Source organism: Scyliorhinus torazame, chromosome 13, assembly GCF_047496885.1.
Source record: "Scyliorhinus torazame isolate Kashiwa2021f chromosome 13, sScyTor2.1, whole genome shotgun sequence".
Classification (NCBI taxonomy): Eukaryota; Metazoa; Chordata; class Chondrichthyes; order Carcharhiniformes; family Scyliorhinidae; genus Scyliorhinus; species Scyliorhinus torazame.
The window spans coordinates 32618683-32640564 of NC_092719.1; the positions used below are offsets into that span (position 1 = coordinate 32618683).

At 41.3% G+C, this 21882-nt stretch overlaps 1 protein-coding gene across 3 annotated transcripts in view; it reads right to left on the bottom strand.

Moving 5' to 3' along the window:
* Nucleotides 1–368: 368 nt before the first annotated feature.
* pus7 (pseudouridine synthase 7) overlaps nucleotides 369–21882 on the bottom strand; it is a 61436-nt gene continuing 39922 nt past the window's right edge. For 2 of the 3 annotated variants that reach the window (XM_072471285.1, XM_072471288.1), the window contains exons 6-16: nucleotides 21164–21275; nucleotides 19168–19245; nucleotides 18101–18229; nucleotides 14465–14590; nucleotides 11570–11631; nucleotides 11287–11447; nucleotides 10750–10876; nucleotides 10008–10109; nucleotides 6697–6826; nucleotides 2742–2833; nucleotides 369–770 (exon numbers count right to left, since the gene is read on the bottom strand). In XM_072471285.1, the coding sequence (XP_072327386.1) occupies nucleotides 634–770; nucleotides 2742–2833; nucleotides 6697–6826; nucleotides 10008–10109; nucleotides 10750–10876; nucleotides 11287–11447; nucleotides 11570–11631; nucleotides 14465–14590; nucleotides 18101–18229; nucleotides 19168–19245; nucleotides 21164–21275 (1256 nt within the window). In that variant the 3' untranslated portion in view covers nucleotides 369–633. The remainder of the gene's footprint in view (nucleotides 771–2741; nucleotides 2834–6696; nucleotides 6827–10007; nucleotides 10110–10749; nucleotides 10877–11286; nucleotides 11448–11569; nucleotides 11632–14464; nucleotides 14591–18100; nucleotides 18230–19167; nucleotides 19246–21163; nucleotides 21276–21882) is intronic. The other variant, XM_072471287.1, reaches the window with a different exon arrangement.

A 21882-nucleotide genomic window follows, 5' to 3' on the forward strand; every position in this document is an offset into this window, starting at 1 on the left:
GTTGGAATGCAAGTCCAAACTCTCAAACTTGCAGTTGACTCGCAGAGCGCCAGATGGAGCGTGAGCCCAAGCTTGCGGAGCGGCGGTTGAGCGCTGGCCAGCCAATGCCAAGGGAGTCAGCACTTGGCTCACTCTTGCACAAAATCTCAGTGGCCAACAATAGAGAACTGTTGGTTGCGACTAGTTGGTAAACTACTGGAATATTCTAAAATTGTTTTCTCTTATCCAAGATTTGCTTTTTGTAGTTCAAATTCCAAACTTCAGATGACTTTGAAGTTCTTTTTCTTATACCATGTTCAAAACTGCTGCTACAGAAAATATTACCACTGCAAAAATAAAAACAAAATAAGATGCAAGAACAAGCAAGGTGCGTGTAGAATACCAAAGGTGTATTTATTGATCATTGTTGTCATAGCTCCTTTAACGTCATCATTAAGTTTTACAAACATCTGAAAAATAAAATCAACCTTCTAAATGTTAAAACTCAATTTTAAAATAATTATTTTGCTCATGTGAATGAAAATAAAAGTAGCATTTTGCTTGAACATTTCAGCAGCTGTTACAAAACAATACTGACTGAATTGAAATAAAGCACATTCCATTTTTCTTAAGATTCTCAGAACATTTATCAGGTTATCGCAACCAGACTGTGTTCAGCTGAGTTTGATTTTTTATGCTGGTGTCCATTTTCAGCACCTCTCGAATAGCCATAGTCGCATAAGTGGAGGGAGGAAGTGAGAAATCCATTTTCAAGGCTTTATATTTACCATCTGCAATAATAAATAACAGAAATTAATTTGAAAAAGATCAGACATTTATCAGCTGAACTAGTGGTTATTGAAAATGTTTATAGTTATGTGCCATGTTTATGTTGTTGTTATCGTTATTATTAGAACTACAAATACCCTAATAAAAATTTTTTTTTTTTTTTTTTAAAAGAAAATGTTTATAGAACCACCAAACCACTTTTATTGCATTTTGCAAGAGAAAGTTGGTAATTTCAGAACATTTACAATATCATAGAAAGTCGTTTTTAAGAGCGCTTTTTCTAAGACATATCCCCAGACAAAATTATTCTTTCTCTCCCTTCATATTCTAAAGTTGTAGACGGAAACAATAATTGGCGGGCTGAGATTAAGGGACAGGCCAGCAGAACCAACAGAATGTTTTCACCAACCTGGAGAAAAATGTAAATATGCAGGTGGTACCAATGCTTTTAATATACTTGCAGAGTATTAGAACAATTAGTTTTGTTTTCGACCCATCATTCATTGACATTAGGTATCAGGAAAAGGCTTTGTCCAAAATGTTCACCATTTTGAAGACATTGAAATGTTAGAGATGCAGTGTTCCAATACTTTAAACATATTGGCTGCAGAACAACAACGTGCATTTATACAGAATCATGAAAATGAATGAAATGAAAATCGCTTATTGTCACAAGTAGGCTTCAAATGAAGTTACTGTGAAAAGTCCCTCGTCACCACATTCCGACACCTGTTCGGGGAGGCAGGTATGGGATTTGAACCGTGCTGCTTGCCCTCCTTGGTCTGCTTTCAAAGCCAGCGATTTAGTCCTGTGCTAAACCAGAATCATTCACCTAATAAAGCATCCCAAGACACTTCACAGGAACATTATCAAACAAAATTTAACACCAAGCAATACAAAGAGATGTTAGGGCAAGTGACCAGAAACTTGGTCAGAGATAGCTTTTCAGAAACATCTTAAAGGGAGGAGGGAGAAATAGAGAGGGATTAATGTTTAGAGAGATTCCAAAGCTTGGTGCCTAGGTAACTGAAGACAGTCACAATGATGAAACAATGAAAGCCTGGGTGCGCAAGAGGCCAGAATTGAAGGAGCGGTAAGACGTTGGAGGGTTGTAGGACTTGAGGAGGTTGCAGAGATATGGAGGGGCGAGGTCTTGAAAGATTTTGAAAACAAGGATGAGTTGTTTTTTCTCTAAAATTGAAACATTGCCAGAATGGAGCCTGCGAGCCCAGGGGGCAGTGATCAATAGGGATTTGGTGTGAAATTTGGAGTGGGCAGTCGTGTACTGGATTAGCTGAAGTTTATGGAAGGTGTGAGGTGACTAACCTGGAGAGAACTCCAATAGTTAAAAGACATGGATGAGGGTTTCAGCACTGGATGATCTGACAGAGGAACAGAGATGGGTGATGTTTCAGAAGGGAAACAGGTGGTTTCTATGATGGAAACGATATGGGGTTGGAAGTTCAGCTCAGGATAAAATAGGACATCACAGCTGTGACCATTCTGAATCAGTATTAGGCAATGACCTGGGAGAGCAATGGAAGTACCAAAGACGATGAGTTTTCCCAACATAGTTGGATCAAATTTCTAATCTTCAAATGCTAGGTGCTAGACAAATCAGAGGCAATGGAGAAGCTGAAAGAAGTATTGGTAAGGTAGAACTGGATATCATCAGCGAATGTGTGGAACATGATTTCCTGCTTACAGACGATGTCACTGAAAGATAACATGTACATGAAAAACAGGCTAGGTCAAGGATAAATCCTTGGGGGACTTGAGAGTTAAATGGTGTGGGAAGAGAAGCCATTGCAGGTTATGCCTTGGTTACAACTGGGATCAATAGAACAGGCGAGGATAGCTCCACACAGCTAGACAAAGAAGTGCAAGCTGGATGGTGAGGTTAGAAAATGCATTCCAAGTTAGTCAATCTAGAATCAATTGAACATCCAAGGTTTATCCCCATGTTTCCCTACCTTTAGAAGATTCAGGCAAAGGTATGCTTTCCAGCTTTTCCACATCAGTGTGAACCAATGGAATTTTGTTATCATCGTACACTAGAATCTCCCTGTGCATTTGAGGTTCCCAAAAAAGAATGTGAAGGAAATAAAGTTACCAACATCAATCATTTTGTTTTGAGTTAATATGAGCAGTTAACAGAAAACTCGGAAAAGAACATTTGATCCATTACATCCACTACATTCAGACATAGTGTAGCCTTGTGCACCATTTTCCCACCTGCTCATCACACAAACACCTGGAAGGGGCAAGAACAAGAGAAAACCTGAAGCCCATTTTCGTGTCAACCATGGCCCAGTCGGTAGTAGTCTCACCTCCTGAATCAGAAGGTTGTGGATTCAAACTCCACTCCAGGACTTCACTGACGTTCAAGAGTGACACTCCAATGCAGGGGTACCACACTGTTGGAGGCGCTGTCTTTCATGTTAAATGTTAAATCGAGGCCCCCTTTGCCTGTTCAAGTGGATGTAAAAGATCCAATGGCACTATCCCCAGTGTCCTGGCCAATACCATCATACTAGTGCCAAAGAAGAACCAGGTAATGTGCCTCAATCTATCAAGTGCTTCGAGAGGTTGGTCATGTGACTCATCAATTCCATACTCCCAGAATGCCTTGATCCACTGCAATTCTCATACCGCCAGAACCAGTCCACAGCAGATGCCATCTCCCATGCCCTACACTTATTCCTGAAGCATCTCGACAACAAGGACTCCTATGTCAGACTCTTATTCAGCGACTACAGCTCCGCCTTCAACACCACAAACACAGCCAAGCTCATATCTAAACTCCAAAACCTAGGACTTGTCTCCTCCCTCTTCAACTGGATTGTCGACTTCCTGACCCATAGACCACAATCAGTAAGGATAAACAACAACACCTCCTCCATAATAGTTCTCAATACCAGGCAAGGCTTCGTACTTAGCCCCTTACTATACTCCCTATACAAACACGACTTGTGTGGCAAAATGTTTCTCCAATTCCATCTACAAGTTTGCTGATGACACGGCCATAGTGGGTCGGATCGCGAACAAAGATGACTTGGAGTACAGGAGGGAGATAGAGAACCAGGTGTAACGACAACAATCTCTCCCTCAACTTCAGCAAAGTTAAGGAGCTGGTCATTGACTTCAGGAAGCGAAGTATTGTACACAACCCTGTCAGCATCAATGGTGCCGAGGTGGAGATGGTTAACAGTTTCAAATTCCTAAATGTGTACATCATCAACAATCTGTCCTGGTCCACTCACGTTGACACTACAACCAAGAAAGTACAACAGTGCCTATACTTCCTCAGGAAACTAAACTTTCCTGCCTCCCATCCATCAACTCCATCTGCACCTCCTGCTGCCTTGGGAAAGCAGGCAGTATAATCAAAGACCCCGCCCACCAAGTTATTCTCTCTTCCATCTGGCAGGGGATACAAAAGTCTGAGAACACACACTAACAGGTTCAAAAACAGCTTCTTCCCCATTGATACCAGACTCCTAATGATCCTCTTATGGACTGAACTGCTCTCTTCACAAGTCTTCTCTACTGGGTAGTACTGCACTTCGTATGCATCACCCGAATGTCTATGCATTTACATTGTGCATTTATGTATGTCCTATGTGTTTTCATGTATGGAACGATTTGTCTGGACTGTATGCAGAACAATACTTTTCACTGTACCTCGGGACACGTGACAATAAATAAAATCCTAAATCTCAAAACTCAATATTGATCCCTCAATCGACATCAAACAAAAACCTGATGATTGCATTACTGTTTATGGGAGCTGACTGTACACAATTGACTGCCATGCTTACTCTACATTACAACAGACCACAATAAAGAAATGCTTCATTGTTTTAATATGGTTCGAGACATCTGGTGGTCATAGAAAGCAATACTTAAATGCAAGTCTTTTTAAAATTTAGGAAAATTCTAGCAAATTCCTCTTCAATTTCCTATTGCAATTAAGCATACTTTCAGCAGACTGTGGTAACTCATAAATTCTTCTAATCCTAGCCAGTTTGCAGATTGCTTAACTGAAAGCTTCCTTCCCTTTCAGGAACTTGTCCAGCTTCCTTCTGAAGAGATTCCATACTCTATTTGGATACTCTGTTCTAGAGATGAATATCCTGAAAATAAGTACCTCATAACAAATACCTAAAAATCTTATCTGCTTTGCAGACGTGCTCCAAATGTATATATGCAAATATGGAAACTCCTCAGTGAGAAGCAGCAATAATGGATTGAGGGCAACACCCCACCTTGTACCCTCCAGTATGTACAAAAGCTCATGAATAGCCAAGTGGGTGTGCACTTGAAATATTCCGCTACATTAGCAATCAGAAAACATGGATGACTTCAAATTTTGGGGGGGGGGGGGGGGGGGAAGCACTTTTCCAGGACTTTCAGCCAGTTCCATTTTCTAGCATAAACATTGCTCAGGCCATAAGTTACAAATCTGTGACTCTTGTTTATGAAGTGGGACTCTCAGTATTCAAATAGTGCAGCTTCCCTTCCCTGCTGAAATAGTGCTGATGTTGCAAAATGCAGCTAACCAGCTGTGCATGCAGTGCAGAAAAAGCAGTGAAAGAAACGGCAAAGAAAAGTTATTGGGAGGAAACAAAATGTGACTGAGGGAAGAGCACAGACAGTAAGTGTGGCAGACAGCACTTGGACTCCCCAGCAATAAGTCAAATAATAATTGTAGCTACAATTCTATGGTCCTTCAAGGAAAGTATTGATGACCACTGAAAACCCAATGTGGAGATGCCGGCGTTGCACTGGGGTGGACACAGTAAGAAGTCTTACAACACCAAGTTAGAGTGCAACATGTTGCACTCCGAAAACTAGTGATTCGAAACAAACCTGTTGGACTTTAACCTGATGTTGGAATACTTCTTACAGAAAAACTGAAGCACAATACGGATAACTAGGAGAATTCAGAAAGTGTAATGGATTCTTGTGCAGTGCAAATTCAATGCTAAGGCTGTTGCAACTGTTTTAAATGTGTTCATATGAAAACATGAATATTCCTAGTTCAGTGAGAGGCTCAAATTGTATCTTCCTCTCCTGCCAAGGCACTCCAGTAACTTTAATTATGGGTAACATCCAGGTGCAGTCTTATTTTTGTTAAGTTTTTGTCCAATTAAGGGGCAAGTTAGCATGGCCAATCCACCTACCCTGCACATCTTTGGGTTGTGGGGGTGAGACCCACGCAGACATGGGGAGAAAGCGCAAACTCCACACAGACAGTGACCCGGGGCTGGGATACAACTTGGGTCCTCGGCGCCATGAGGCAGCAGTGCTAACCATTGCACCACTGTGCCACCCCGGGGTGCAGTCTTATAAGTAGTTGATGTTTCCTAAAGGTGTCACAGTTGTTTCCTTTAATTATTTTACCCCATTTCCCCCCCGATTTACCGAGGGCAAAACCGCTAGAGATCTACATACACAAAGGTGTATGTTGATAATTGTACAAAATATTGTTTAAGATAGGAAGAATATCAACATTCTTCACCTCAAACATAAATGAATAAATACAAGGATAACTAGTCAAAATTCAACATTAGATTATTAAAAATAAAACCATTCAAGACGGAATGGCGGCACAGTGGTTAGCACTGCTGCCTCACGGTACCAGGGACATGGGTTAAATTCTGGCCTTGGGTGACTGTGTGGAGTTTGCATGTTCTCCACATGTCTGCATGGGTTTCCCACAGTCCAAAGATCTGCAGGTTAGGTGGATTGGCCATGCTAAATTGCCCCTGATGTGTCCCAAGATGGGCAGCCTAGGTGGGGTTATGGAGATGGGGCAGGAGAGTGGGCCTCGATAGAGTGCTCTTCAGGAGGGTCGGAAAGACTCGAGGGACCGAACAACCTCCTTCTACACTGTAGGGATTCTATCGATGCCTTCATACTCACCAGTTAACATTCTGAGGACGAATAATTATCTTCCTGTATGCTCCTGATAAGGAATAGTCTCGAATCTTGTGTTTCATGTTATTTATATCCAAGCCATCTATGGCCATCATTTCTTCATAGACCTTGCCAACTTAAAATATACATAAACACAGACCCCATCAACTATTTGAAATGTACCATTTTTCTACAATATAAAAGTCACATAAACACCAATAATTATTTTACAGAACAGCGGGACAAAAATAATTCTGAAACCACAAGTCACCGTAAAACAGTGGGATCCTAAAAGGCAAAGAACAAGATTGGAGTAGATTTTTCTTGGCACCAGGGTTGTTTATTAAATAATTTTAAATCTACTGTGTCAATGTAAAACAGTATTTTGTGCACCATTGTCAGATTCAATTTTTTAACTTCGAGTATACAAGACATTAAATTCTAGTCATTTAGCAGTACAGAACTTGGCCACTGCGAAAAAAGAGATATGTCAAAGCTTTTTGTCTTGCACTCATCAGGACATTTCCCAAGATTATCAATGGAAGGGGAAAACGCAATTTATACTGTATGAGAAGAGAGTGCTGTTTGGTTGGCAAGTGGACTCTAACGGCAGAGGCATTGCCATGGAGAATCAGAGAATCTACAGTGCAGAAGGAGGCCATTCGGCCCATCGGGTCTGCAGAAGCTCTTGGAAAGAGCACCCTACCCAAGCCCACACCTCCACCAAATCCCCATAACCCAGTAACCCCACCCAACACTAAGGGCAATTTTGGACACTAAGGGCAATTTAGAATGGCCAATCCACCCAACCTGCACATCTTTGGACTGTGGGAGGAAACTGGAGCACCCGGAGGAAACCCACGCAGACACGGGGAGAACGTGCAGACTCCGCACAGACAGGGACGCAAGCTGGGAATCGAACCTGGGACCCTGGAGGTGTGAAGCAATTGTGCTAACCACTATGCTACCGTGATGCTCTTGATGCACCAGTTGATGGCTGACAGTTAACTGCCAAGCATTGTTTGAAATTTAAACCAGGCAGTTTGACCCCGATTGGTCAAGGCATTGCCCTGAGGAAAGAATCAGCAAATGGCTGCCACTTATTTTGTTTAGCTGAATTTGTGTACACATTCTTTCTGTCTGCAAAAGTCAGGGCCCTGTGTATTAATATATGTAGATTCCAGTACGCAAATACGCCACAGTGCGAGCCCAACTGACAATCTGAAATTAGTTGTCATGCACATGTAGATTATTTAGCAAATGTTGTCCAATCACAGAATCACATCTAATGTTGGACACTGTGGGTGGAATCGCCGCCGATATCGTCAAAGTCCGAAGTTGAGTGTTACGGGCCAGGGTTCAGAGAACCCCAAAGTGTATCATGGAGTTCACCTGACCCACAACTTTTAATAGCCTGTGGTATGGGGAGCACACGGCCCACTCTACAGGTTTGGTACAGCAGAAATGGACAAGTATTTTTTAAAACAAAACAATGTTTATTCTATGAACTCAAGTTAACCTTTTTAAAACAAACAGTGAATATCTTAGCAACCATTAATTCAAAGATAACCCCCAAAGACTACAACACTAAGTAATCCTTTAAGCTGTCCTTTTAACATCCAAAAGACTTAACAAACCTTTAACAGGAGCACATTAGGTCCTACTGAGAACATTTATAATTCTGAATTCACCAAACGATCCAGAAATAGTCTTTGGATGGCAGAGATCAACAGTACATCTCTTTGTTTAACTTCAGCTGCAGCTCATTGAAAAACACAGACACCCCCAAGCTTGTTCTCAAAGCAAAACAAAAAAGCAGAACCAGAGCTCAGCTCCACCCACACTCTGACATCATTGCAGTAACATGAGCAGCTAACCATTTCTTAAAGCGTCAGTCTCATGACATGAGCAGGAAAAGTCCTTGAGCCCATTGATGTTATGGCAATTTATTCCACCATACTGTGCAGCACTTAGAAATATAAAATTGACAGGCATGGGTTCCACGTTGCATCGCAGGCTGGCGGCTTCTGATTTGCTCTCCCTGCCATCACTTCAGCGCTTCGAAGATTCGGGCGTCATATCTGAAGGCCGCTCCTGCGCATAAGCAAGCACACTCTGTTCGCTGGGAGGTCATGGCTGCCAGACCCTGGAAACATTCTGCATCTAAATTGACCCCCTTCCTCACCCAGCCCCTGCACCCCCACACCCCTTCCACTCACCCCTGCTTCCACCCTCCCAGTCATCCACAGCTTTCCCTCCCACCCACTCGTCCCCTGCTTTCCCTGTCACCCGCTCATCCCGATTCTCTCCCCCCCCACCATCCACCACCCACCCTAGGCTTTCCCCTCCACTCATCCCCTTTCACCCAACTCATCTCCTGCTCTCCACCACCCACTCTATGCTGCCTCCTCCACTCGCCACCCCCTCACCCCCAGAAGTGCAGCCACTCCAGGAGTGGTGCTGCAACTCGAGTTCTTTCACTCAGAGCTCTCCTTGGAGCTCTGCTCACCAGGTGCATGTCTTTTGAAACTGGTTGCACATCGCACGTTGTGACATCATGTCGTCATGGATGCATTATTTGATGTGTGGGCATGATTCTGGCATATGGGCCTAATAATGATTGTGCGGATGTATTACGATGAGGTTTCTGACATTGAACAGCGGGAAACGCAGTCCACCACTGATCGGAGGGGAAATGATCGTGTCCTGCATTAACGTCAACGTGGAAAGTGACTACGGTCTTGTGTCAGTATTTTCTGCTCTTGCCGCCAAATCCACCCAACACGAACAAGAGTGGAAAATTTCAGTCTGTGCTTTGCATTTGGCAAACGCAGGCCGGTTGGGTACGGTCCATAACTTGCCATTACGAACAACAGCTGGGAGACGCTGTTTGATATGATCCGCCAGTCTTTGGAACATCTGGCCGACATACCTAGCATTACACTGGTACTGAAATTCATACACATTACTCATTTGTGTTATAGGCAGGACTTGATGGCAGCATCCGGTTTGTGGCAAGAACTACTCGTGTTGTGACTACATGGTAGCAGTGTAAAATAGCTAGCTTCACCCGTTGCTCAGAATTTTGAGATACCTTGCTCCCTTCCAGGGGCCAATAGTAATGGCCTTCACCAGTTCATGAGTTTCATAGAATTACATATATTTTGCGTGACAAACAGTGTAAAATCACAAGATTAGGGTAGTCATTCTCTCACTGCCAATGAATTATGGTAGTGACCGAGTGTGGGTAGGTCTCGAGCACATTAACTGTATGCAGAATCAAATGAAGTACATATAATCACTTCCGAATAACTTACTTTTATGCTTTGGATAGAGAACATCAAATCCAGGCAAGGGCATCACTACATCATGTATCGTATGTTTCGCGACATCAGATTCCTCAATTGGAACTGCGGTTACTGAAAATCAACAAAACTGGCATCTTTTATGTGTCATTTGTAAACATGGTTTCTTGATTCTTAGCATGATCTAGATAATCAACTCAAACACCAAACAATTTTTACCGATTGTTTTGTGACATGTTCACATGACTGTAGAAATGTCACAACGTTATTCAAGAGATTGGCGAACAATGTGACTCCTGAGTCCACTTGAGCAAAAGATGCAAAACGACCACAGGTAGGTAATTTCACACTGTTTGGCATTCAGACAGGGTGTAGTACATATCAAACTCGTGCAAGTTGTACTTTAAAAACTGATGAAGCTGTTGCAGTTTGAGCCAATTTTAGAAATCGATGGACTCGTGCCCTTTAGGGAAAGAAACTTGCCGTCTTTTTCCACTCAGGCCTAAATGTAATTCAAATCCCACACCAACATAATTCAGCTCGTCCTAAAGCAATAAAGTTGTTGATACTGTGCATCTTATAACAATTAGCTGTCCGGTTAGGTGGAACTTTATGCATGCCATCAAGTTCATTTGCACACAGAGCACCATTGAGCAGCATGACTCTTGGTTTCCAACTGCGTATATTATACAGATATAGATCGAAATTTGATGGGATGTAGTACAGGGCATTACAAAATCGATAGTCCAATTACCTCCTTTCAGCACCAAATCTCCTTGCACGGCTTGAAGTCCGTATTCTTCAATCCTTTTGCTCACTATTTTGTTCCACACATAACTCTGATAGCTGTGAATGTACATTAGTCGATTATTCCTTGGAATCTGAAAGTAAAGAAATAGTGAATCCAAGTGGATTTTTCAAATCGTAGGCACCCAGCAGCTAGGAATTCAAAAGAGTTTCAAATGGCAGGCGTATGTTTTACGTCAAACTTTTGAGTTGAATTCATTTAAATTGACGTCCAAGGTTATTAATAATGAATGCATGCAACCGCTTCAAGTTTACAGTGCTGCATTTTTCATGAGGTTGTTTTACTGCAAGTGAGGAATGTCCTTCAACAATGACATTAAGAACACAATAGATCACAACTATTCATTCAGAACCTGGGTGAAAATTATTAAAACATGGCAAAAGGATTTTTTGAATTAAGTGGGTGGATGGAATATACAGCACAGAAATTGACCCAGCCAATGGCAGCCATGTTCCACTCGAGCAAGTATATGCTGAAACTTACCATACCAAATGCTGATGCAATGTTCTTCATTCCATATTTTGCCAGACCTCGCAGCAACTGTCCTTCTACACACCTTTTCACAGGAAGCTTTTTCAATGCAGCCTCAGGGTCCTTGGTTTTAGCCCATTCTTCTCTGCATTTCACCAGATACCCTCTTTCTGCTAGAGGCAAGATAGAAATGGTGTGAAACATTTCTAAACTTTTCCAATCAAATGCAACAATCTTCTTGATAAAAATTTGTTTTGTAACATTGGATATGCATAAAAGGTACAACTATTCCTACCTCCAGGTCGAGGCTTTAGGATTAAATCCATAACTTCACTCCATTTGTTATGCAGAATTGCTCTAAACAATATAACCAGTTATGACAATGAAAACACATGTCCAACAAAACACAGCAACAGGTCGTTCGTTATCTGTCAGAAAATAATGGCAAATGTAAGAGAAACAGAACAAGACTTTGGATGAACAAATGCATTTCGGTGGAATTCAAACATGTAAATCAATTTTCACCCTTTCTCACAATAATGCCTTGAGCACAGTAATGACTGATGACGCCATATTTAGAGCTTGAAAAGAGGACAGAGGGACCTTTCGGGTGAAGGACATGTATATGGACGGTAGGATAGCGACCGCGTAGGAACTGTTGGGAGAAGCTCCGACTCCCGAAAAGGAATGAGCTTCAGTACTTGCAGCTGCGCGACTTTCCCCTTAAGGGGACCAATACGTTCCCACAGTTACCCGGACACACGCTTCTAGAAAATGATAGCGCTGGATTGGCGGAGTGGAAACAAATGTGGCGACGCATATGGATGACTCAGAAGAGACTAGGACCCCACTGGACAATAACGCAACGGAAATGAAGGGAGGAACTGTGTGGAGATAAGGGGAAGACTCTGAACTCCACCTCCTTGTGATCAGGACTAAGCATAGTGCAGGTCAAGGAGGTGTACGGAACACACCTAACCAGGTAGTGCATAAGCAGATTCTTCCCAGAGGTGGAGAACAGGTGCAAGTGGTGTTGGGGGGGGGGACCAGCCAATCATACTCAGATGTTCTGGTCCTGTCCCAGATTCAACGGGTTCGGGACAGCCTTCTTCGAGGCGATGTCCATGGTTGTGATGGAGCCATGTCCGTTTGTGGCGGTTTTCAGAGCTTCCAGAGCCCTTCACAGAAACGTGGCAGACGTCCTGGCCTTTGCCTCTCTGTTCGACTTGTGGGGGTGGGGTGGAAATCGGCAGTAGCACCCAGAGCCTTGGGAGTGGCACTCAAACCTGTCTGAATTCCTAAAGCTTGAACAGATAAAATTCTCAATCAGGCGATCCGAGGAGGGATTCCATGACATGTGGAAAACGTTGCCAACCTTTTTGGGACCTGTTCATAGCCAGCAACTTGGGGAGGAGGGGTAAAGACAGGAGGGGAAGGGAGGGAGGGCAAGCCACGGAGAAAGAGAGGAAAACGCACTCAACAGAGTGTGTGTTTGGAAGTATGAGGTATCAGGTAGTCACATGGCTAGGTGCTGGTTGGGTAGAGGTGCTGTGCAGCCAAGTCCATCAAAGAACAGGAAGGCCATGAATCAATGGGTTCATTCGGTCTGTCTGGAGCTTGCTCCATTAACAGTTGGCTTGAATTAAGTTGGCTGGGGCAACCGTTGAGTGTGCAATATGGGACAAGAGGGATGGGCAGCACAGTGGTGAGCACTGCTGCCTCGCGACGGCGAGGACCTGGGTTTGATCCTGGTCCGGGTCATTGTCCTTGTGGAGTTTGCACATTCTCCGTGTCTGTGTGGGTCTTGCCCCCACAACCCAAAAAAGATGTGCAGGGTAGGTGAATTGGCCATGCTAAATTGCCCTCAATTGGAAAATAAATTGGGTACTCTAAATTATTTTTTAAAAGATAAAAAAGGGACAAGAGAGATTTGAGAGATGGCTTGGAAAAACAGTATATGGGGCAATGTCACTAAGAGAAAAATGGCACCAACAGAAAGAAAGCATCATATTGTCTTTTTAATTTTATTTCTCAACTTTCTCAACTTCCCAGCTTTCAGAATTTAGACTGCACAATACAATACTCACTCGGTGAGCACTGAGTAGGGCAAACAGCAGTTTTGTTTTCCAAGCCCTCATTGTATTTTCACTGTCGTGGATAAATACATTAGAAGTCCAATGGATTTCTGAAAGCTAAAATGGAGGTTTCCCATGCACAGAATACAAAGTTTGCAAACTGGCATTTTAGAGAATGTATTAGATAGACACAAACAAAATCCTTGTGTAAATTGCCATGTTTGCTTTTCTAATGATTTGAAACACAAAGCACTTCAGGTTCCAACTCAATTTCATGCAAAAGGTCCCAATTTTCTGGCAGAAATACCACAACTAAAGAGAGAAATCTTAATATTTTTATTTCATCTAAAAAGTAAAAGGCTCATTAACGAAATCCAATAATTCACTGCTGCAATATTATACATTTTGCAATGAAAACAAATGTGAAACATTCACCTTTGTTCATTAACATTTTGGTTTCTCACACAGATTAAGATTAAAGATCAATCTTGGTTTACTGGAGTCCGAAGGTCATGAGGTCAAGCACTCCTTCATAGCACAATCTAGCCTGATCCTTTCTTTCAATGTCGCAGTGAAGCGAGTGCTGAACTACCAGGCGTGACATTTTTGGGATGATTATTCAGTTGGGGGTAACCTTCAATCATTACCATCAAGATAAATTATCTGGTCATTTATTTCACTGCATTTTGTGGGACCTCGTTGGATGCATATTGGCCGTCACTTGAACCAACACGTCAAAAGTACTTCATTTACTGTGAAGCATTTTGAAATGTCCAAGGACATAGAGTGGTTGTACAAACGCAAATCATTTTGGTTCTCTCCCATTCCCGACCATTTTGAGGTAACATTTGCTTCAGCTGTCTCACTTAGAGGCTCAGAATGTGGATTTGGAGTGTTCAATATTTATATTTTCAATTGGAACTGTGAAACTATCACCTGAAATGCATAAATATTGACATGCTCTCTCCTGTCACCAGTCTTTAGATAAATAAGCATGGCAGTCTGAAGAATTGATCATTAGGCACCTATGCTTAATTAGCCACTGCTGTTTTTCAGAGCAGTGCGTTATACTGCACAGTTTCAACATTAATTAAGAAAAGGAAGGTTTAACTTACTTTCCTACTTGGTAAGTAGGAATTGCTGTTGTTCCAAATCTCTGCATTCCATAGTAGTTAATAAATCCAATGTCCCTGAGTGAAGACATTGCTTGCGCTACCTGTTGATTCGATCCAGTGACGTTCCTAATAAATTACAAATAAAATCAGTATAAGCAATAAAGTTGTCCATGTCCAGTTACAACAGTAAATGGGCTAGATCTGATTTTGCATAGAAATTATTTATCATGTTAAAACCAAAACATACCAGTTCTAAACAGATCCCAATGATTCACTTTGCCCTCTTAGTTGTTTTTTTAAACAATTCAGAGTACTAAATCAGCTGTTTGTGCTGCCAAATAAACAAAGTGCTGAGTGTGCTCACTGACTCCTCACTAATAAAGTTCAATTTCTGGACTTACCAAACACCTTTGTAAATACTTAAGTGTGGGACAAGCAACCACGTCTACAGGCAAACCTGAACAATGACACACATTATATTTACAGTTAAGTCGGTCTTCCAACGTGGCAGTTATGTTTCTTACCTCAGGGGTAGTAGTATTTATTAGTTACAAGTCAAAACAAGTGAGAAAGATTTTAGCTAAATAATGGTGATCCAAATATTGCACCAACAGATCGATAATTTTAATAAAAGACGATTTGCATGTTAAAAGCTGCTGAGATTCACACATTCCGTTAGTAATCATGCTCTTCGTCAGGACTGTAATGTCATATATCATACTTCAAACCAAATTCATTGCATTTTCTCTTCATGGTTCAAATCTCTCAGAGACAATCCATAAAAGAAGCATTGGGCCCACATGAGAGATCCAGGACCAAGCTTGAGATGGATTTGACAAAGAGCCATGTGAAGGGAGGTTGCAGACTGAAACTTTCACTTAGCAGGTAGCATGAGGAAGCCAGATTTCCATCAGCTGATGGCAAGTCAATAGGTACACGCTATTCATTGAACTTGGACATATAGAACATAAAGGCACCTGGTTTATTGCATGACCTGGAGTCTGTCACTACAATGAAGCAAACCTGCTGTCGGGAAGTCGTAAATTATTGAGACAATAGTTGTCTTTATAAAAAAAGGTTGCCTAGAAGTTGCGTTAAGTGAACCTGTGCTATTGTATCCAGGGCTCATAGCCTATCACAACTGGAGGCTGTTTAGCACAGGGCTAAATCGCTGGCTTTGAAAGCAGACCAAGGCAGGCCAACAGCACGGATTCAATTCCCGTACCAGCCTCCCCGAACAGGCGCCGGAATGTGGTGACTAGGGGCTTTTCACAGTAACTTCATTTGAAGCCTACTTGTGACAATAAGTGATTTTCATTTCATTTTTTCATTATAAAGAGGGAAACTATTTCTGAAACACGACACCTCTAACTAGTGGAACTGTCATTAAATAGGGAAATGTGTGTGGCAAATTGGGATTAGGGGGATATTAGGAATGAATTTTCATAATTTAGGTTGAATTGAATTGTTCACTATGCTGCTGAGGAAGGGATCGTGATTCCTACTCTTTTCTTATTAGTTCCAAGTTATTTAAACTGAAATATCGGGGAATAGAAAAGGCTCTGCGAGGACAAAACAATCAGATACCAAGCAATATCTCTTCTCGAGGGAGCTGCTCATGATTGACCACCTGGCCTGCTTAATTGAAGGGACTTGGGAACTTCATAGAATTGTTATAGCACAGGAGGCCATTTGCCCCATCGTATCTGCACCTGCTTTCAAAATGAGCATACTCAGCTCCAGAAAACTCGAAGCCAAAGCTCAAACAGATGGCAATCAAAGCAGCAAGAATAAAATCTAATTCTGGACACAATATTGAACAATTTCATGAGTAACTAGGCAATTAAATAGTGTGAATGGGAGCGCTATTGAACTGAGTATTAAGCAAAAAAGCAGATGGTAGTAGATAGTAGTGGATAAGAGAACATCTTACCAACAGTGAGAATAAGATAATAGAATTTAAGGTTAGGCTTATAATGAAAAAAAAAGAGCATGATAGAAACATTCAATTTTATAACAGATTTTAAAGGGAAGGCCAAAAGGAGATGGTATTACCAGCACTAACAAAATGGTGCAAACATGTGCCATTTTTAGAGGTACTTTACTAGTATTCTTAGAGATACTACAGTATTGAGCGTGGCAATGTCTACTATTAAGGTGGTATAGATCAAACAAAAGCGAAAAAGCAAACCAAATATGAAGCACTCTGGATGGGTTGGTGAGTGTCAAATGACATTTAATGTGGATAAATATAAGACTATGGAAGGGAAATTAAAAGAAGGATAATGATGGATCGCTCACTTAAACTTGTTAATTGGATTCCAAGCCAGAAGGTGCTAGGCACAAATACATTTCTAGATGAAAGGTTTATTTACAGAATATGCACCAATCGAACTGAATTCCTCCGATCTCTCAGGTGCCAGAAAGTCGAAGTTCTGCTGTTCAAAAGCTAAATCTCCAATAGCACAGTGTACTATTTAGCAATTTTTTAGTTCCTTCTTCCTCTGCTCGACTTAAAAGTATCTGTCCATTAAATATCCATGGATCAAAATGATGACGACAAAAGTAAAATAAATGGGAAATAAGAGAATCAACAGGAAGGGCCCTTACAAAACCAATAATGCAGTGTGGAGTGTAGAAAGGAAAGCGGAATCAGATGGTGCAAAAGTCCAGAAGCTGACAATGAGTTTGCATCAGCACTGGAATGGTCAGATCAAGAACACAGGAGTACAATTCTGGTCACCATGCTACACAGCAAGGATCAAAGAATTAAAAATAGAATATAATAGGATACTGAGATCAAAGTTGGTGCAGAAAAGGGAAACTAATTTTCTTTGTTCTTTATCCTTGGAAAATAGGCGACAGGTTTAGGTAAAAGATCTGGATCGGCGCAGGCTGGGAGGGCCGAAGGGCCTGTTCCTGTGCTGTAATTTTCTTTGTTCTTAAACTCATGTCCAGACACGAAGCAAGGTTTAAGAGCCACAGATAATTGGTTCCGAAGGGGGAAAAATACAACTTGGATTCATATATATTCAGACTACCACAAATTCTAAAACTGAGACACTTACACAAGCTTGGTCAGAATAAAGTTTGAGACTTCCATATCACCAAATGATATTAACTTTGAAAATATACAGAAAGATTACAAATTTGGACCTCAAACAAGCTTAGTGTGCTGCCGCACATAAATCAACTACTTTATACTGAGGGTAATGAATGTGTGGAAGAGGTTGCCCAGTGGGGAAGAGTGCAGTTGCTTTAGAAAAATGTAAGGAAGTTTAAGTTTTTGATGGGAGTGAGAGAATAAGGAACATTAGTTTCTGATGCAAGCCAGGTGGATTGCAGTGCGTTACCATCCTGTGCATTCCCATGTTCCTAGGTAAATTTCCTAGTGCTCTCTGCTGCTAATCTGCACTGAAATCACGCTGAAATTCATAGTCAGATCACCTTATCTCCCGGTATAAATAAAATGTGACAGAGAGATTTCAAGATGAGGCATTCTGTCAGAGATAACTATCATCCTGCACAACATTTGAAATGGGAAGGACTCCCATGAAATACAACACATTTCGGCAAGAGTCTAACAAACATTGATAATTACAATAGATTTTTCTTATATTTCCTTAAAATCCTTACCTCAGAACAACTGTAAAACTATTTCCTTGCAATTCACCCAACTTCAGGGGATATTTTTTGTAACTGAAATTCCCTAGCTTGAAGTTCATTAAACATTTGTTCAGATGAGAAAGCCTCTGTGCTGTGATTCTGTTAAGAAATTCAAGTAGATAATTCCCGTCAGTCTACACAGATTCCTCCCGAAACACAAAGTCAGGATATAAAGCTGGAGATTCCAATGTTACTTGAAATAATATCAATATTTCAAATATGCAGAAAGGTCACAAATATGAACCTGAACAAACATTTAAAATTAACACGTGTTCACAAGGTAGAATAGACATATTTTCAACTGGAACCTGGAATGAAACATTCTGCCCTCTTGGCTAGTGACCCATCAACAATGCAAGCTTCTTAATACTGTTGCAGATACTGTTAACACCTTATTAATCAATAACTGTGCTACTCAGTATGGTGAACATGATGTGGAGATGCCGGTGTTGGACTGGGGTGAGCACAGTAAGAAGTCTTACAACAGCAGGTAAAAGTCCAACAGGTTTGTTTCAAATCACTAGCTTTCGGAGCACTGCTCCTTCACCCGGGGAAGGAACAGTGCTCCGAAAGATGGTGATTTGAAACAAACCTGTTGGACTTCAACCTGGTGTTATAAGGCTTCTTATAAGATGGTGAAGGCATCCAGCACCCCCACACTTTCAACAGGATTAAAACATCGCTGGGGAAGGCAACAAAATGGCACAATGCAGACCGCTGATAATTCAGAGAGTCATATATTAAATGTCTCAATAGGAGTCTAATTCAACTGGCATACCTTGAAGATAGTATAACCGTACCATGGAGGAGCCCCCAAAGTTATTATGGCTTGCAACAAGTGCAATCTATTTTAAGGTTTGGGAGAAACAGCCTGTTACAAGGATGTTTGCTGGACTTGAAACCAGTTTCTGCCAAATCAAAGTCATGTTCATCATTTGTAAGTCTGTAACATTTTCACTCTTATTGCCAGCAGCAACCCAGAAGGAATGAAGAAAAGCAGTTTAATAACTACGCACTACTTGTCCAGCAATACTTACTTTACAACTGCAATTTCTTGTACTGTAATAGCCCTTTTATCTTTGGTTCCCATGTATGAAAATATGTTTGGTTTTACCCTGCAGAAACATTAGAGAAAGATATTTAAGATAGTGAAGCACGACCTTTTAAATAAGGTGCCCAGTTTAGTTAGTGCATAACTCTGGATTGACATAACTCTTGGATCTTTGTTTCCAGACAAGGAAGGATTATAGTAACCTGGACTTGCATCAAACCAATAGTTCAGGCTCGAGCTGGAGTTAAATACAGCAGAAGTAAGATCAATAACAATACGTGAAAGAATGAGTTCATAACTTGTTAACATGTTTCCATGACTTTGCAGATTTCTACATAGGCAACTCGGCTGTTAGAGCTAGAAATCAATTTAGGCAACCCATCTATTTATGGAATCCTTACAGTGCAGGAGGCCATTTGGCCCATCGAGTCTGCACTGACCCTTTGAAAGACCACCCTGCCTAGGTCCAATCCCCCGCCCTATCCCGATAATTCCACCCAATCTTTGGACACTTAGGGGAAAATTAGCATTGCCAATCCATCTAACCTGCACATTTTTGGATTGTGGGAGGAAACCAGAGGAAACCAACAGAGACACGGTAGAATGTGGAGTCACCCGAGGTCAGAATTGAACCCGGGCCCCTGGCGCTGTTATGCAGCAATGCTAACCTCTGTGCTGTTCTATCAGTTCACTATTACTACTACTTCAAAAATCTGGCCATTAACAATTTTCCCCTCAAAATGTAAACATCTATTGCCATTTTCAAATGAACCTTTCAGATGGTTATTTAAATAGCAATCAATTTAGTCTCAGATTTGCTACAGCTTTTAAGTACTGATGAATAATGGTCAGCACACAGTATAAATTTCTCTCTCTATAACCTGAAGTAAAGTAATGAGTGCCACCACTGCCTTGATGGGGACCAAGGGAAGAGTGGGGGTGCAGGGAACTTTATTGCACCATGACATTCGCACAGCTAGTTTTTGTTATAAATATGAGTATTGGAATTTATAATAGAAATATAAAAGGATCGTATGCATCATATTAGAATAGGGACCGAAAGATATGTATCATCCCTGTTCACATTACGGGGCAGCACGGTAACACAGTGGTTAGCACTGTTGCATCACAGCACCAGAGACCCTGGTTCGATTCCCGGCTTGGGTCACTGTGTGGAGTCTGCACGTTCTCCCTGTGTCTGCGTGGGTTTCCTCCGGGTGCTCCGGTTTCCTCCCACAAGTCCCGATACACGTGCTTTAGGTGAATTGGACATTCTGAATTCTCCCTCAGTGTACCCGAACAGGCGGTGTAGTGTCTCCCTCAATGTACCCGAACAGGCGGCGTAGTGTGGTGACTCGGGGATTTTCACAGTAACTTCATTGCATGTTAATGTGAGCCTACTTGTGACACTATTAAAGATTATTATATGTCTAACCTAGATTCACATGAAAATTATATTTGATTCTGTCGCTCTCCCCCAGTTCCCAGTCTGCAACATGTAATGCCAGAGCAGATCTATGGTATACACAAATGGACAAATGTTAATTTCCCATTATGCTATATACAGAACATCCAAGATTCAGTGTATTCTTAGTCTGTCTCCCCCTCTACATCCTCAGTATCTTTAAAGTGCAGTGGTAATTTCCTTACCTCCTCCTGCTCCACCCACTCTTACTTGTCCACCATTTTAATTCTTCCTCCTCTCTTCCCCCATCATTCTTCATTCCAGGCTCTATATCTTCTCTCCCTTCATCACATTCCTCCCTCGCCGTACTCCATTATTCCTCTACCCTGCTTGACCTTAATATTGTACCTTGCCGTAACTCCTTGTGTAAAATAGTGTTCAATTAATAATATATGTTGTGTTTATGTAATTTATTGATCTTAATTTATACAAACTGAAAATAGGACTGCAGAATGTTTCTGTAATTTGTAATAACATCTGCTGTGAATGATGTATAACAAAAGCCAACTCAACGTACCTCAGATATTTAGACAGCACATTAATAGCATCCATTGTGTCTTTGTTTTCCTTATAAAGCACAAAATGGCAGTAGCTACCCCTGCTTTTGGGCCACGAATGCTTTCTTGGATCTTTGAAAATAAAACAATTCATGAAACAAAAGAAACACATGTTAAAAAAATACATTTCTTCCCTCAATTAGGATTTCCTCCGAGTCGACTGCGTATCACTCATGATGATCACTACATAAAGCAGCAGAATAGAAACTGATCTGCTCCTCAGATTCAATTTGCAATTTGTTTGATAAGCAATCACTGAATTGAGAGTTCAATATACATAATCATGTCTCATTTGCAGACACGCTGATTTACAGTCAGTGAAGTCATATTCTGTTATTATTCCAAGGATTCAAGTACTTTTACATTAAGCTTTACAGCTGAAATCTGTCGTTTGTTCTAGTTTCCTAGTAAAACCATAGCTTGTTACGTGGTTATGGAATCATAACATTATAGAGCACAGAGACGCCAATCAGTCAATCCAGCCTAGGCCAGCTCTTTGGTACAGCTGTACAACTGACCAACTCCCCTGCTTTTTCCCATAACTTTTTTTAATGTATTCCTTCTCATTCAAATGCTTTTTGAGTTATTATAGTTCGCAAAATGGACCCAAATAAAATTTGCCTGAAAATTGCATGTTAGAGATTGTTACATATCTTAAATCTATGCACCAGCTTAGAAA